General features: G+C 36.3%; 3 protein-coding genes across 3 annotated transcripts; 2 read left to right on the forward strand and 1 right to left on the reverse strand.

The window, feature by feature from the left end:
- Positions 1-438: 438 nt before the first annotated feature.
- LOC112035684 (uncharacterized) lies at positions 439-5,795 on the forward strand. Its single transcript, XM_024068513.2, has 4 exons — positions 439-896; positions 1,914-3,882; positions 4,529-4,715; positions 4,831-5,795. The coding sequence occupies exons 2-4, from the start codon at positions 1,993-1,995 to the stop codon at positions 5,436-5,438; spliced, it is 2,685 nt and encodes an 894-aa protein (XP_023924281.2). The 5' UTR covers positions 439-896; positions 1,914-1,992; the 3' UTR covers positions 5,439-5,795.
- Positions 5,796-7,686: 1,891 nt separating this feature from the next.
- On the forward strand, positions 7,687-8,770 carry LOC112035729 (dirigent protein 25). Its single transcript, XM_024068561.2, has one exon. The coding sequence runs from the start codon at positions 7,749-7,751 to the stop codon at positions 8,610-8,612; it is 864 nt and encodes a 287-aa protein (XP_023924329.1). The 5' UTR covers positions 7,687-7,748; the 3' UTR covers positions 8,613-8,770.
- Positions 8,771-12,418: 3,648 nt separating this feature from the next.
- Positions 12,419-14,093, reverse strand: LOC112035723 (dirigent protein 24). Its single transcript, XM_024068553.2, has one exon. The coding sequence runs from the start codon at positions 14,021-14,023 to the stop codon at positions 12,557-12,559; it is 1,467 nt and encodes a 488-aa protein (XP_023924321.2). The 5' UTR covers positions 14,024-14,093; the 3' UTR covers positions 12,419-12,556.
- Positions 14,094-14,140: the final 47 nt, after the last annotated feature.

Below are 14,140 nucleotides of genomic sequence, written 5' to 3' on the forward strand. Positions count from 1 at the left end.
ATCCACCTTAGTATTTTCCTTATTTAAACATAGCTAGCCTAGCATCACAAAAGAAGGTTGATAGCTTGGGTACTTTGACTTGTAAGTAATAACCAAAGTGTTGATTCCATTTTTTACCCTAATCTTAGAGTTAGTAGTGTATTTTCAAGAGAGTCGTTCATATACACTTATATTTATAGAGTGATCGTTATGACAAATATACACAGTAATAACTAACATTTTTACAACAATTAACTCACAAACTTACCATTCCTTTGTGCCTAGCAAATCAATGATTGCCCAAATCAAACTCTCGGTAAAAAAAAATAAAAAATAAAAAAACCATGTATTTTGTAGCGCGAGCTACGCCAATAGGACAAAAAAATATTCGCGCGTAGTTCCAGAAAAGACAATAGAAATTTAATAATAATAAAAAATAAAAATAAAAACCCCACCAATCCAACACATACACACTCACAAATCTCCCATGTTTTCTCTTTGGTTTCCCATCGTTTCAGTCACTCTTTCTCAGATTATTTCTTCCTTAACTCACGTCTCAGACTATTTCTTCGAAAACCCATTTCTCTATCCAGATAAAATCCATAACCCAATTCCCAGATTTTGCTCTACCGACCATTTTGCGTGTCCAAATAGATAAAAAAAAAAAAAAAAGGAAATTTTTTTTTTCTCAGTGATTTTGACGTTTTAAATTTTTTTTTAGCATAATTGTTTGACCAAACTTGTCATCATGTCGGCGCGTCCTTTTGTTGATTGATTTTGTTATCAAGTTCCAAACTTTGATGGTTTGGAATGAAGTGGGCTATGAGAGTTTCTGCATGTGATACAGAATTTGAATTATGGGTACGCATTAAAATCCAGAATCATTGTTATGATGCAGCAGAGAATTAATAAACAAGGTCAGCTTTTTCTCTATTTTTAGTAATCAATTTCTGGATCTTTTTTTCTTTTCTTTTTTTAAATTATTTTTTATGGTCCACTCCAATTAGTATATGGAATATTGTGATCCATAATTTTGTTGGATTTTGAATTTTGCGTGTGCTTTTATCAAAGTGGGTTTGTTTCTTGTGGAAAATTTAATAGGGATATGCTGTTGAAGTGGCATCAATATGATTTTGTTTAGTTTTTGTTTCAATGAACTGTAGGGTGGTTGCAATTATTATTGTGCAGGTTTTTATTTTTATTTTTATTTATTTATTATTATTATTTTATTTTTAAATAAAGTTGTGCAAGTGTTTTGAAGGCTTATTGTATCAGATTTGCCTATTTTAAGGATCATGATGGTAGGTTGCAATTACTCATGTTCTTTACACTTGTTTAGTTGTTTCAATTTGTTCCAGTAACTACCTACCAAAAAAGGTTGCTTCAATCATTTGGTCCTGCATGTTGCAATCACTCATGTTCTTTATACTTGTTTAGTGGTTTCATTGTTGATTGCTCGAAATCGGATTTTCAAAACCGGATTCTTTCAATTTGTTCATTATATTATTATTATATTATGTTATATATAATAATAATATAATAATAATAATTGTATTTAGGGCTAAAATTTAGTTTTAGATCTTGATGTGAAACGAGCAACTTCCTGTTTTTTTGGATTTTTTTTTTTTTTAATTATACTTATATTTTTGCATAAGGTCTTCATTGAGTATTCATTTGAATCTTATAGAACTGAACTTCCAGGAAGCAGAGAGGTTTTAAGACTTACAAATGCTCCAAATTTTGCATTTGATATTTGTTCATGCTTGTGGATATACTACATAGCCAGAGTTGGTTAGCAGCTTGTTGTTGTTTTTGTTCTTTTGTATTTACAATCTCGATAAATTGTTTTCCTCAAATTTTCATTATTAGATTTTAGTTGGCAGTGATTATTATATGTTAGCTTCTTCATATAGCATTCTCCCTGTTTGGTGCAGATGCATACTTTTATCTTCTAGAAGGTGCTTGAGTTTTAGTGAGTGTTTGCTGAAACTAGCCAAAGATTTGTCAATAAAAATGGAATCCAAAGAACGGATGCCAAGTGTTATTGCAAGATTGATGGGCCTTGATGAACTTCCACTTCAGCAGCCTGTTCAAAAACAACAAAGAGTGCTTTCTGAGTATTATTTACAGAGGGTTGCTTCTATAGGTGTCCGGGAGAAGCGTTCATACCATGAGCGTGCTTCCTTTAGGATAAGCAGTGAAGAGCAGAAGGAATTAGGTTACAATTTTAGAGTAGTGGAAACATTGAATAGATGTAAGCAACATAACCAGTCGGTTGAAGATGGGAAAATCAGCTCAATTTCATCAGAAGAAAAAATGGCTTTCATAAGGCAGAATCTTTCAGATGCAAAATGCATTTCAGTGGATAAGTTATCACACAGTGTTCTTCCTCACTCACAATCAGAGCATCATACAGTCTCAAAGTCATCACATACTTTTTACGGTAGCAATATTGACAAATGTGGGAAATTTGGGAGGACAACAGTACAAGGGAATGTTAAATTGCAGCAGAAAGCTAAGAATGGCCTTGTTAGAAATTTGCATGGAGAACTTGGTCTTGATAATATATGCAAGTATTCTAGATCAAAATTGGAGTCAAATGGTGAAGCATGCCATCCACCCACAGCAATTGTTATTTTGAAACCAAACCATGGCAATCCAGAGAATGCAAAATGTTTTGCTTCACCTAGCTCATATGAAGTTTCTCTTTTGGGTGATGGGGAGTTAAAAGATTCTCCTTTTCTTGAAAATGGGAAATTAGATGTTGAAGTCAGAGAGAGGAAGAACTTGGCGAATGACATGGAAACTACAAGGCGACGACCTAGAGTTTCAAGAGAGATTTCAGAAGAAGTTACTGGACAAACAAGGCATGGCACAATTGGGATTTCAACAAAGGTATCAAGGTCAGGATTGAGAATTGATGGCACTGTTGCTAAAGAATCTGAGTTGAAGATGCCTTCAAATTTCTCTCATTGGAAGAACCAATACAAGTCCTCGTTTTCCCCTTCGCGTGGGTCATATGTTGCCAGGGAAGCAACCAGGAAAATCTCTGAACGATGGAAGATGAATAAGAAGCTTCAAAAAGATGGACTGGCTGGGAGAGTAAGTACTCTGGGTGAATTGCTTGCCATGCCTGATCATGAAACTGGGGCAAGAAATGTTAATTACAAGCCTGGTAAGCATGGCCTGAGCAATCAAACTGGTGCAAATGATGGACATGTGAACTCCAGTGGTCCTTTAGGCATTAGCAGAAGGGATAGTTTGAAGGATGGGTCTATCAGAAACTTACCAAAGTCTAGATCTCTTTCTGCATCTTCATCTGCCATGGAGTGTCCTAGAACTAGGACTAGATATGAAGGTCTTCAAAGTGAATGGAATTTGAGCTTGGAAGAGTCTGTTTGTTGGGCACAGCAAAAGTCAAGGAAGCAAAATTTAAACCAGAAAAATGGTCTCAAATGTGGAAACTTATTCAGCTATGAGAAATCCCATTCTTTTTCCTGCTTGGATTTGAAAAATAATCATACTGTAGATGAGGTGAAAATCAAACTTCAGAAGGATGTATCTGATAAGAATTTTATGGGTCCTCAGTCATCAACTACCAGTTTTTCTTACTCTGATTTGGAAAATAATCACATTGTACAAGATAAATGGTTGGTGGAAGGTGAGCTGAAGAACAACGTTGACAATATCAATATGTGTGAACAGAATGTTTCACTTCCTAAGCCATCAGTTTGTAGTTTTGCCTCAGTAAGCATGGTAACTGATGTGGTGGCTGATGCAAAGATTAAGGTTGTGGGTAGGCCTTCTGGAAATTCTAAGGAAGAGCTGATTGAGCCAACAACTTGCATCCTAGAGACAAATTCTGATTCTTCTAGTCTTGCCTCAGATACTTCAATTCAACAGGTACAATGTTCCTCTCTTATATAAGATATTACTTATTTTTGCAAAGCTCTCATAATTACATACCTAGATGTTCATAAAAAGTAGATATTTTGGCGTAGTAGTTTGTATATTAGGCTTCTTCTATCTGCTATATGGACCGGCCATATATCTCTGCTTTATTGATATTTTTGTCAAGCTTGATATTCTAACGCTGATATGTATCACACCTTGACAATATCTTATGATATGTAAGGCCGTAAGGGAAGAGACTGAACATTCAATTTTTATTGTACTGCAAAGTTCAAGATTTTTTATCAGCTTTTTCATAAAAAGCATACTTGACTTTTCTAAAACAATACAAAATCCAAGTGTGGTTCAAAATCATTAATTCATTTTTAGGCTTAAATATGACCTAATATCTTTCTGCAGTGTCTAGAATCTAACACCATTTATTTCTTCTTCTTCAGCATATGGTATTCTTTCAATCCCAATTGTCTATTTATAGCCACTGCACTTGTGTGTGTTTCTTTGAATGAATGATTCTCGTACTGGTTCAACATTTCCAATTTTCATGCCAATTTTGTTTATACTTACCTTGTTCACCTATTTATAGATTTGTGGTACCAATATTTTTCTTTGACACTACATATTCTATCATAAATTGTAGGAAACATATGCTGGATTCCATGAAGAAGGTTCCGTTTTCTCAGAGTGTTCTGGCACAGAGCCAGAATTTATGTTAAGCTTGGGGGAGGCTAATCATCCTAGTCCGGTTTCAGTTCTGGAAGCACCTTATAAAGAAGAGCTTTCATCTAGTTCTGAATGCTTAGGAAGTGTCAGCACTTACATTAGTGGTAAGATGACTATAACTGCATCTCATTATATTAACCAACCTTTAGTTCAAATTCTTTCGATATATCTTTTCCCCTTTCTTTGGCTGGGTTCATGGATGCAAGTTTCTGATAACAGATATCTCAGAAACTCTCTCAGAGGCAGCTAGAATGATTGTTTCAAGTGATGAAGATGATGAAGGATCTGTAGATGACCTTAAAGAAAATGAAGATTTGATGAGCTTGTTTGGTGTTGAAGAAAGCAGGGATTTCTCCTACCTTGTTGATGTATTAACTGAGGGAGGTTTTCATGGTGAGCTTCTGGATATGGACTTTGGTGCCTGGCACTCTTCAGAATGCCCCATAAGCCTTTCAGTTTTTGAGACCCTAGAGAAAAGGTTTGGTGAGCAGTCTTCCTGGAAGAGGTCAGAAAGGAGGCTTCTCTTTGACCGAATAAATTCAGGGCTGTTGGAGATTCTCCAGCCATGCATGGGCGTGCCCTCATGGGCAAAGCCTGTGTCTAAAATATTTAAACCAAAGATGAGCCAGGACATGATTGAGGAGGAGTTATGGATGTTGCTGGTCAGCCAAGAAAAGGAAGTGAGCAAGGATTCAGCAATGAATATGCTGGGAAAGGAACTAGGATCTATAGATTTAGGAGATGATATCGATTTTATAGGTAGAGAAATAGAGAGATTATTGATTGAGGAGCTCGTAGCAGAGGTTTTTAGCATTGTCATTTCTTGAGCAGTAGTGTTTAGTTTTTGGCGGATATCTATATTGAAATATGAGAGCCATTCAGGAAAAAAAAAAAAAAATTTATGTATATAGCAATCGTTTTGATCTGAGTGACAAAGTGTGAAGAGGATTTAGGTATAGATTCATTTTGTTCATACATGAGTGTATTGAAATTTTCAAGGTCTTGAATTTCTGATGGATTTTCAAACCATCATGATATTGTTTTTGTTTATTTATTTATTTAGGTATTGAAGTTTCAAAATGTCTCATAAGTGCAGTAATCTTACTTTTGATTTGCCAAGTGTTATAACAGTGATATACATTTTTTGTGTGATGACTTGCTGTTTTATCATAAACCCTTGAAGATACGATGTTTTGAAGTTCAAACTTTCCTTTCTCTGATTACTTAATTTGATGTTTAAGTTTGCACCTAGATTTATGGTGTAGGTTACTTCTTATTTGGTCCCAGGATGTTGCCAGATAAAAAGGAACCGGTTACAGTTGTTTTTTGGGCTCATCTTTGTAAGTAGGGATAACAGGATTTGGCAAGCTTTATAAGCAAAACTAATCAGAGGGATATTGTGGTAGGGTTAGGTTCCAGAAAATGAAAGTGCATGATTTTTTTTTTTTTTTTTAATTTTATTTATACTTTGAAAGTATGATTTACAAAACTTCATATAGTATAGTTCTAACAGTGATGAATACTGATTAGTGATAACCATATTGAAAACATGTAGAATTTTTTCCCTTAAGCATTCACATTGGTGGAGTCATAAATTTAGCTATTTGGCACTATAAAAAATTACTTTATCTATTTTACCTTCTCACTTTACAAAACATCTAACATCAGTGATTTTATTTTAGCTTTCAACAAAATAAAATAATATAAACAACACAATAAAATAATATATCCACTACAATAAACATCCATCACAACCACTATTGCAGTGGGTTTGGCCTTCTATTTTTCTTCCGATTTGAGCACACTAATTTGCAAACAAAAAAAAAAAAAAAAATCACAAAATTCTAATTTGCAAAACCCATAAAACAAATCAACATACCAAATCTAAAAACTGAAGAGACCTGAGAGTCATCAATTGAAAAATAGCGTGCAAGAAAAAAAAAAGAAAAAAAAAAAGGAAGAAAAAAGGAGATAAGCGTGCAAGGGAGAAAGAAAGCGTGGAAGTGTAATAAAATAAAAAATTTTGCTTTAACTTTTTTGCTACAATGCACAGCTATAAATGGCTGTGCACTATAGTAAGAAACTAAAAAATTTTAGCTATGTCATCACCATTGTAGCATGTTTTTTAGTATTGGTGGTGCTAAAGATAGCGATATGACCTTTTAGTACCACCAATACTAATGCTCTTTTATTGATAAAAAAAATAAAAAATAAAAAATCAAATTAAAGGCGAATTTTCCCCTTAACCAGTTGAACTCACTAGACCTATGTGTATTGTTAACAACTGAATTCAGGAATGCCCAAGATGTTCACTTCAATATTTTAATAAAAAATTTGAAAGGTAATTCGTGATGTACTAGTTACCACTCCATCATCCATAACATGGAGGAACAAAAGATGAAAAAATTATGAGGGCAAACATTCCTAATGCTAGCCTCTTGGTTAAGGCAGATCATCCTCAATATTTGAAATGAGCTTATTTGAGATCTGGAAACTCATTTTTGCTGTCACAAGCATTGTGGGTGCAAGTCGAACAAATATTATGGAATGTCTTATTATTAGGTGACCTAAACCTTGTTCTAGCCAAATCATTCTTTTCATCCACTTTTTAAGTTTCAACACTTTTTCTCTTGGTCAAATATATAAAAATCTAGGGTCTGACCCAATGCACCAACTCCATCTCATCAACTCCAATTTCAAAGCTCAAGCTATACACTTCAATCCTTAACCAGAACAAAAATAATTATGCATACAATTCATAAAAACAAACTGCTATGTCATAATAAAAAAGCCACTAGAAATTTTCTAATGCTAACTTCTTTTAACTTGTAAGATAATCAACTTCTCTGTCTTTGAATGAACATTATTCCGGCTTAGGGAATCCTTTTGAAGTTGCAAGTGCTGTGTGGGTGCAAGTCAAACAATTATATGCACGTCCTTAGGTACCTAAACCATTGTTCAACCCAAACAAATGGTGTCAAACCAAAAGATGCATCACCAACTCCATCTCATCAACTCCAATTTGGAAACTCAAACTATACATAAGCACACTTGCCTGACTTCCAATCCATCACCACAATACCAAACACAATCTTCTCAAAACTCTCTTATCTCTCATTCCTTATCAAGCACTTCAAATGGAAACCCACAGATCCCTCTCTAGCACAACCAAGGCCATAGCCTACCTTTTGTTCCTCACCCTCACCATTTTATCTGCTACCTCAGCTCGAAGCCTCGACGGGTTGCCACCGGAATCAACCAATGCAGTTGTCCCACCAGTCACCAATGTAGCCCCAGTGACTACACCTAATTCAGCTGCAACCACTACCACTAGTGCCAATGCAGATTCCTCCCATACCTTAACATTTTTCTTGCATGACATACTAGGTGGGACAAAGCCCTCGGCCCAAGCCATGACAGGAATAGTGAACAGCCCAGCTCTTAATGGTCAACTTCCATTTGCTAAGCCCAATGGGGCAGTCCTCCCAGTCAGCAATAATGGACCTCAAAATAACGATAACAACAACTTTCCATTCCTCACTGGCCTTGGTGGCGCTACATCACCTGTGTTACAAAACAATGGTGGAAACGTTCCAGTATTTAATGGGGGTCAACTCCCATCAGGCACTGATGTGCAAAAGCTCATGTTTGGCACTATGACAGTGTTTGATGATGAGCTAACTGAGGGGAATGAGCTCAGGTCAGGATTGCTTGGAAAGGCACAAGGGTTCTATGTGGTGAGCTCAGAGGATGGTACTAGTCAGACCATGGCTTTTACTGCTATGTTTGAGAGTGGGAATTATGCTGATAGTCTTAGCTTCTTCGGGGTACATAGGACTGGTGTGTCAGAGTCTCAATTAGCTATCATGGGTGGGACTGGAAAGTATGTTAATGCAAAGGGATTTGCCACAGTTAAGACCTTCACGGATCAGGCCAATCAGCAGCATGAGACTGATGGGGTGGAGACGAAGTTGGAGTTCACCGTTTATATTTCTTACTAATGCGTTTGTGTTTGAAATGTCAAAAGTTTGTGGTTTTTTAACTTTGCTGTAATTGTAAGACAGATGCAATCTGGGAATGTAAGCTTCTTAAAGAGCAATGTGTTTGATTATTTGTGATTCTGGTGAAACTAAATGATTCCAACTTGTTTCTTTCCCTACATTGATTTGAGGGGCTTTTTGTTCCTTGGCATGGTGATGGTATTGTGACAGCAAGATGGAAAACTTCCCTTTGATCATCTAAATTTGAGAAGATAGTTCATCTGAAAGATTGCAAAGTATATTCATCTCATGTGATGTAAACAACTTCCAAACAGAAAGCAGAATGTTGGAAACAAAATGGATGTGGAGTGATATGTGAAACACTTATATATGAAAGTCAATTCACTTCCAAAGTCATTTTAGACCATTTTTCTTTTAGGAAGGTTTGATATAGCGAAAGCTTTGACATCTATTTGTTTCAAGTATATCCAATTTATAATAGTAGGGTTATGAAAAATAGAAATAGAAAACAGAATAAATAATCACATATAAATGAAGATTTACGTGGTTCGGCCTAAGACCTAAGTCTATAAGTGGCATTAAAGAGGAAGTTTCACTAACTAAAATAGAAAGATCACAAAGATGGCAAAAACACTCTCACAAAACTCAAACTCCAAATACATCCAATTTCACTAATTTCACTTCTTCTTCTTTTGTTGTTGTGGATATTCGTTTCTTCTGACAAAAAATAAAACCTTGAAATAAGCAGAGTCCAACATTAAAAATTTTATAAGCATGTTATAGGTTCAAATATATCACTCTTAGATGCATAAATTATTAAAGTTGGAAATCCTGTCGTATATATACTTAATTACTTATATAGTCCCACCCTTATGCTTGAAATTGAATTAACACCTTAGGCTTCATCTTCATCTAAAAGTACATATAATATATTCAACATATCTTAGAGTAAATATCACATGAATGGCCTCCAAACCTCCCCACTATTTAACATATAATAAAATTTTGGGTTCAAGGATAAACATTTTGTATAATACGGACACGAAATGGGGTGTGTTGAGAAAAGAATCATGTCCTTAATTCATCTAAAAGGTATAAAGATGGTAGATCAAAATGATTGAACAGATTTTTTTTGTGCTGTTAGCCTGGCTGATGGACTAGATTAAATTAGATAATTGGTCTTTTAGACTCTTTACAACTAATTAATGGTGCCAACAATCTTTTTGTTCAACTAATATCTCTTGATGTTTTTAGCTAAGATATTCAAGATCAAATCCTTCCTCACTAACTATTGAATTGTCAAACAAAAAATGCAAGAACCTTCTAACTCAACTATTGAATTTTTAGGATTCAAATCCCCATTCCTCTAATTATCAAATTATCAAGAAGAAAAAAAAAATACTAATGATAAAGGGTCTATTTGGGATCCCCTTATTTTACTGAAACTGAAAACTTTTTGCTGAAACTACTGTAAATAAAAGTAAAAGTTAGCTGAAATATTACAGTAGAACCCATGAATAGTACCAAAAAGTGAGATTCATGAATAATAACAAAAATAAGCTAAATAGTAAAATAAGCTCCAACTTTCATCAATGCCAAACACACACAAAGTATCAAGTAATTAAATAAATTCAAAGGAGCTTGAGTCTTTTGATTAGATCTAGACCCAGATATCTCTCGTTCGTTCACTTTGGCATTAGTTGATGAATAAATAGACAAATAACAGAATTAAGCCTAGAAGTTCACTTCTTATGAAAGGACCCCCTTGCGGGAAAAGGGGTCTTATCCGCTGCATAGCATGAGATATACACCATCTCATTTTTTTAGATTTTTCGCTCACCATTTTTAAATAGGAATATTAAACAATATTTTGGGAGTACGATATTTTCAAAGTATTTTCTAATTACTTCTTTTAAACAAAAGTTGAACCTTACTTTTTATTCCAAAAATAGAAGTAAGATGGTAAAAAGGATAAATTTGATTGCTTGACCAATATTAGAAACACCCCACTTTATGTATAGGCCCAAACTTGATTTGAATGTATAGAACGAAAACACGGTTATCTAAAGTCTAATACTCATAAAGTGTTTATTTATTTTATTTTATTTTAATTCTTTATTATTAACCTCATAAAGAGTGAATTTTAATACTTCATTTGTCTGAAAAATTAAAATGTATCTTAAAAAAAGAAAAAAAAAAAAAAAAAAAAAGAGTCTTACAAAAATTATACATAAATCAGTGACAAAAATAAATTGAAATTTCAAGTTAAAACATAAATATCTAAAGGGAACGGGTTTGCGTAGTGTAGGACATATTAGCACCGAGGCTATAGGCCAATAAAAGAATCTTGTGGTATCATGTCTAGTATATATATGATGTGATTTACCTCCAAAATCTTACCTCTAGCTAAAAACGAAGCATAAGGGCCTCTCCTATTCTTAATTTAGATTGTGATGCTACTGTAGTATTTCACTTTGTCCTATAATTTTAAAGTCTTGTTAGCAAGTGTTAAAGTGTATTTTTTGTTTTTTTATTTTTTTATTTTTTATTTTTTACAATTGATTAGCCGCACAACATCCAGTTAAAACTTAAAACTATATTGTGGGGGCAAGGAATCAACCAGAGGTAGACTACTTTCCTAAGTACACAATTAATTTAGATTATGCAATTATAACAATCCACAATGGAAAGTTTGAACAAGAATTCTGAATTTAACTTACACTCATACCAATACTTAAAAAAGGATCGTGCAAAAAAAAAAAAAAAAAAAACTTAAAAAAGGAAAACTCTTATTCATATTATTCCCTTTAGTTACAATTTTCACTCTTGATTTTTCACACACACTCATTGCTTGTCTTCTTTCCTTTTTATACATTTTCTTCTTATTCTTCCTCATTCTTATCATGTGCATGGTTCTTCTTATTTTCTTCTTCACCTTGTGCCATAATAGGTACTATCCTGGTATGGCTGGCAGCTTTTTTGTCCCATTAGGTTCTTCTTTTGTTAAGGTTATGATGAATAAAGACTTTTAGGACTTATTGTTTTATTCTGATAAGTTATTTGTTACATTAAATGCAATTACATTAGATGAATCACTATAGATTCAACAAGAAGATTTGGATGGCATATTCCTCGAACATTAGGCATACCTCGATTGTTTTATTCCTCGAACATTTTGGTTATCCTCGGATGGTATACATACCTAGGTGGGATGTCTTAAGCCTTTGGGCATCCTCGGATATGGTTCGTACTTTGGTGAGATGCCCTTTTGTCTATGGGCATTTATCATGGATGGTTTAAATGGTCCAGTCATGCTTGGACCAAGGGTGATGGGCCCTATAAGGTCGGTTTCCAGGCTAAGTGCTTCTATAGTAGTTGAGCTCATTTTCTTGGAAAGATACGGGCCTGCCCAAATCTTAGGCCCAGTGTTGATCCTTGAGTTTTGGTGCCACGTCCCAACACGTGTAATCCCAAAAAACAAGAGAAATACAATTTCGAAGTTCAAAATCTTTACTTGAAGTCACAGTTATGTGTGCATTAAGAGATATGCAGTATGCACTATCTTTTTCATTAGCTTTTCTATTTCCGAATACAACGGATCGGCTTCGAATCCTGCATTTCTTCATAATCGCTGGCTATTTCAAATTTTGATTCAATTGATAAAAAGATTTTATGTTGTACACTTGTACATTATAAAAAAGATTGGGAATTTTCAACAAGTACAGCATTAACCTTAAAAAAAAAAAATGTAAGCAAGCATTAGCCCCTTCGAGAAATACTACGTTGCTCATAGATACTCATTCAAATCGATACCCAAAACGATCCAAACTTTCTTTTAATATATAAACAACAACATTCTCATACAAACACAGATACTTGAAATTCAGACACAGACACTGAAACAGCCACACCAATCAGCAACCACCACAAACTACGTAATACTACTAATAAGAAAGGTAAACACTGAACTCCAAGACGGTATCCACGCCGTCCGTGGTGTGCTGATCCTCCTGATGAAGCGACCCCAACGTGGCGTACCCTTTTGCATTCTCATACTTCCCGGTCCCACCAACCACCGCTATCTGAGACTCGTGCGACGCCGTCCGATGCACCCCAAAGAAACTTATCGCATCCTCCACCACCGTCTGATCATGATGTTGTTGACCACCACCATGTGAAAGCAACAGTGTCACAGCAATGGTCTGACTCGTCCCATCCAACGAGCTCGCCAAGTAAAAGCCTTGAGCTTTACCAACCACAGCTGAACCCAGCTCATGTCCTTCGGTTAGCTCGTCGTCGAATACAGTTAGCGATCCAAACATGAGTTTTTGCAGCGAAGCCCCGGATGGCAACTGGCCCGCCGTCACAAACGGCTGGCTGTTTCCGCCGTTAGTGACGACGTTGTTGCCGCTGTTTTGGAAGGTGGTGGAGGATTGGGGTCCAATGCCGTTGAGACCTGCGAGGAATGGGAGGTTGTTGTTGTCGTTGTTGATGAGGCCGTTGAGGTCTTGGTTTGTTAGTGGGACCCCTCCGGAGACTGGGAAGATGTTGTCGTTGGGTTTGGAGAAAGGTAGGCCGTTGATTTGGGTGTTGGCTATGATCCCTGTGACCACTCTGGCTGATGGGTGGGTCCCTCCTAGGACATCGTGCATGAAGAAGGTTAGTGGAGGAATTTGTGGGCCAGGTGTTGCTGAGGTGGCAGTGGTAACGGGGGTTGGTCCAGTTGGAGATGTGGTGGTGGTGGGACTAGTTACGGGTGCCACGCCAGTAATGGGTGTCGGAATGGTGTTGGGGACTTGAACATTTGGTTGGGCTACTGGATTGACTATAGGTGCCACAAGTGTGGTGTCTACGTCAGGAGTTTCAGGTTCGGATTGTGGTGTGTCAGCAACTGGGTCAACAGTTGGACTAACTACGGGTGCCACGCCAGCAACGGGCGTCGGAATGGTGTTGGGGACTTGAACATTTGGCTGGGCTACTGGATTGACTATAGGTGCCACAGGTGTGGTGTCTACGTCAGGAGTATCAGGTTCAGGTTGTGGTGTGTCAGCAACTGGGTCAACAGTTGGACTAACTACAGGTGTCACGGGTGTGGTGTTTGAGTCAGGAGTTTCAGATTCGGGTAGTGGCGAGTCAGTGTCATCGACTACAGTAGCAGGAGTGGTGGTGGTGGTGGCAGTAGGGATTTGGCCACTTGGCAATGTGGTGGTGGGACCCACCGTTGGAGTTACATTTGGGATAGTTGTTGTGGCGGAATTGGATAGTTGAGCTGGATTAGGGAGGATGGGGGGTTGTGTATCCACCTCATCAAGGATCCTGGCAGAGTTGGCACACCCTAGGGTGATGGCTAGGTACAAGAGGTACATGGAGGCTTTGAGTGTCTTAGTTGTGAGGATTGAAAGTTTAGCCATTTTGGGTTGTGAAGAAGGAGAATGTTTGAATGTTCTTTTGTTGCTTAGAGAGAATTCTCTATGGGTATATATATATATAGTCTAAGGAGAATTTTATGAGGAGAATTTCTAGAGAGA

Source organism: Quercus suber, unplaced genomic scaffold (genome assembly GCF_002906115.3).
Source record: "Quercus suber isolate HL8 unplaced genomic scaffold, Cork oak 2.0 scaffold_293, whole genome shotgun sequence".
NCBI lineage: Eukaryota > Viridiplantae > Streptophyta > Magnoliopsida > Fagales > Fagaceae > Quercus > Quercus suber.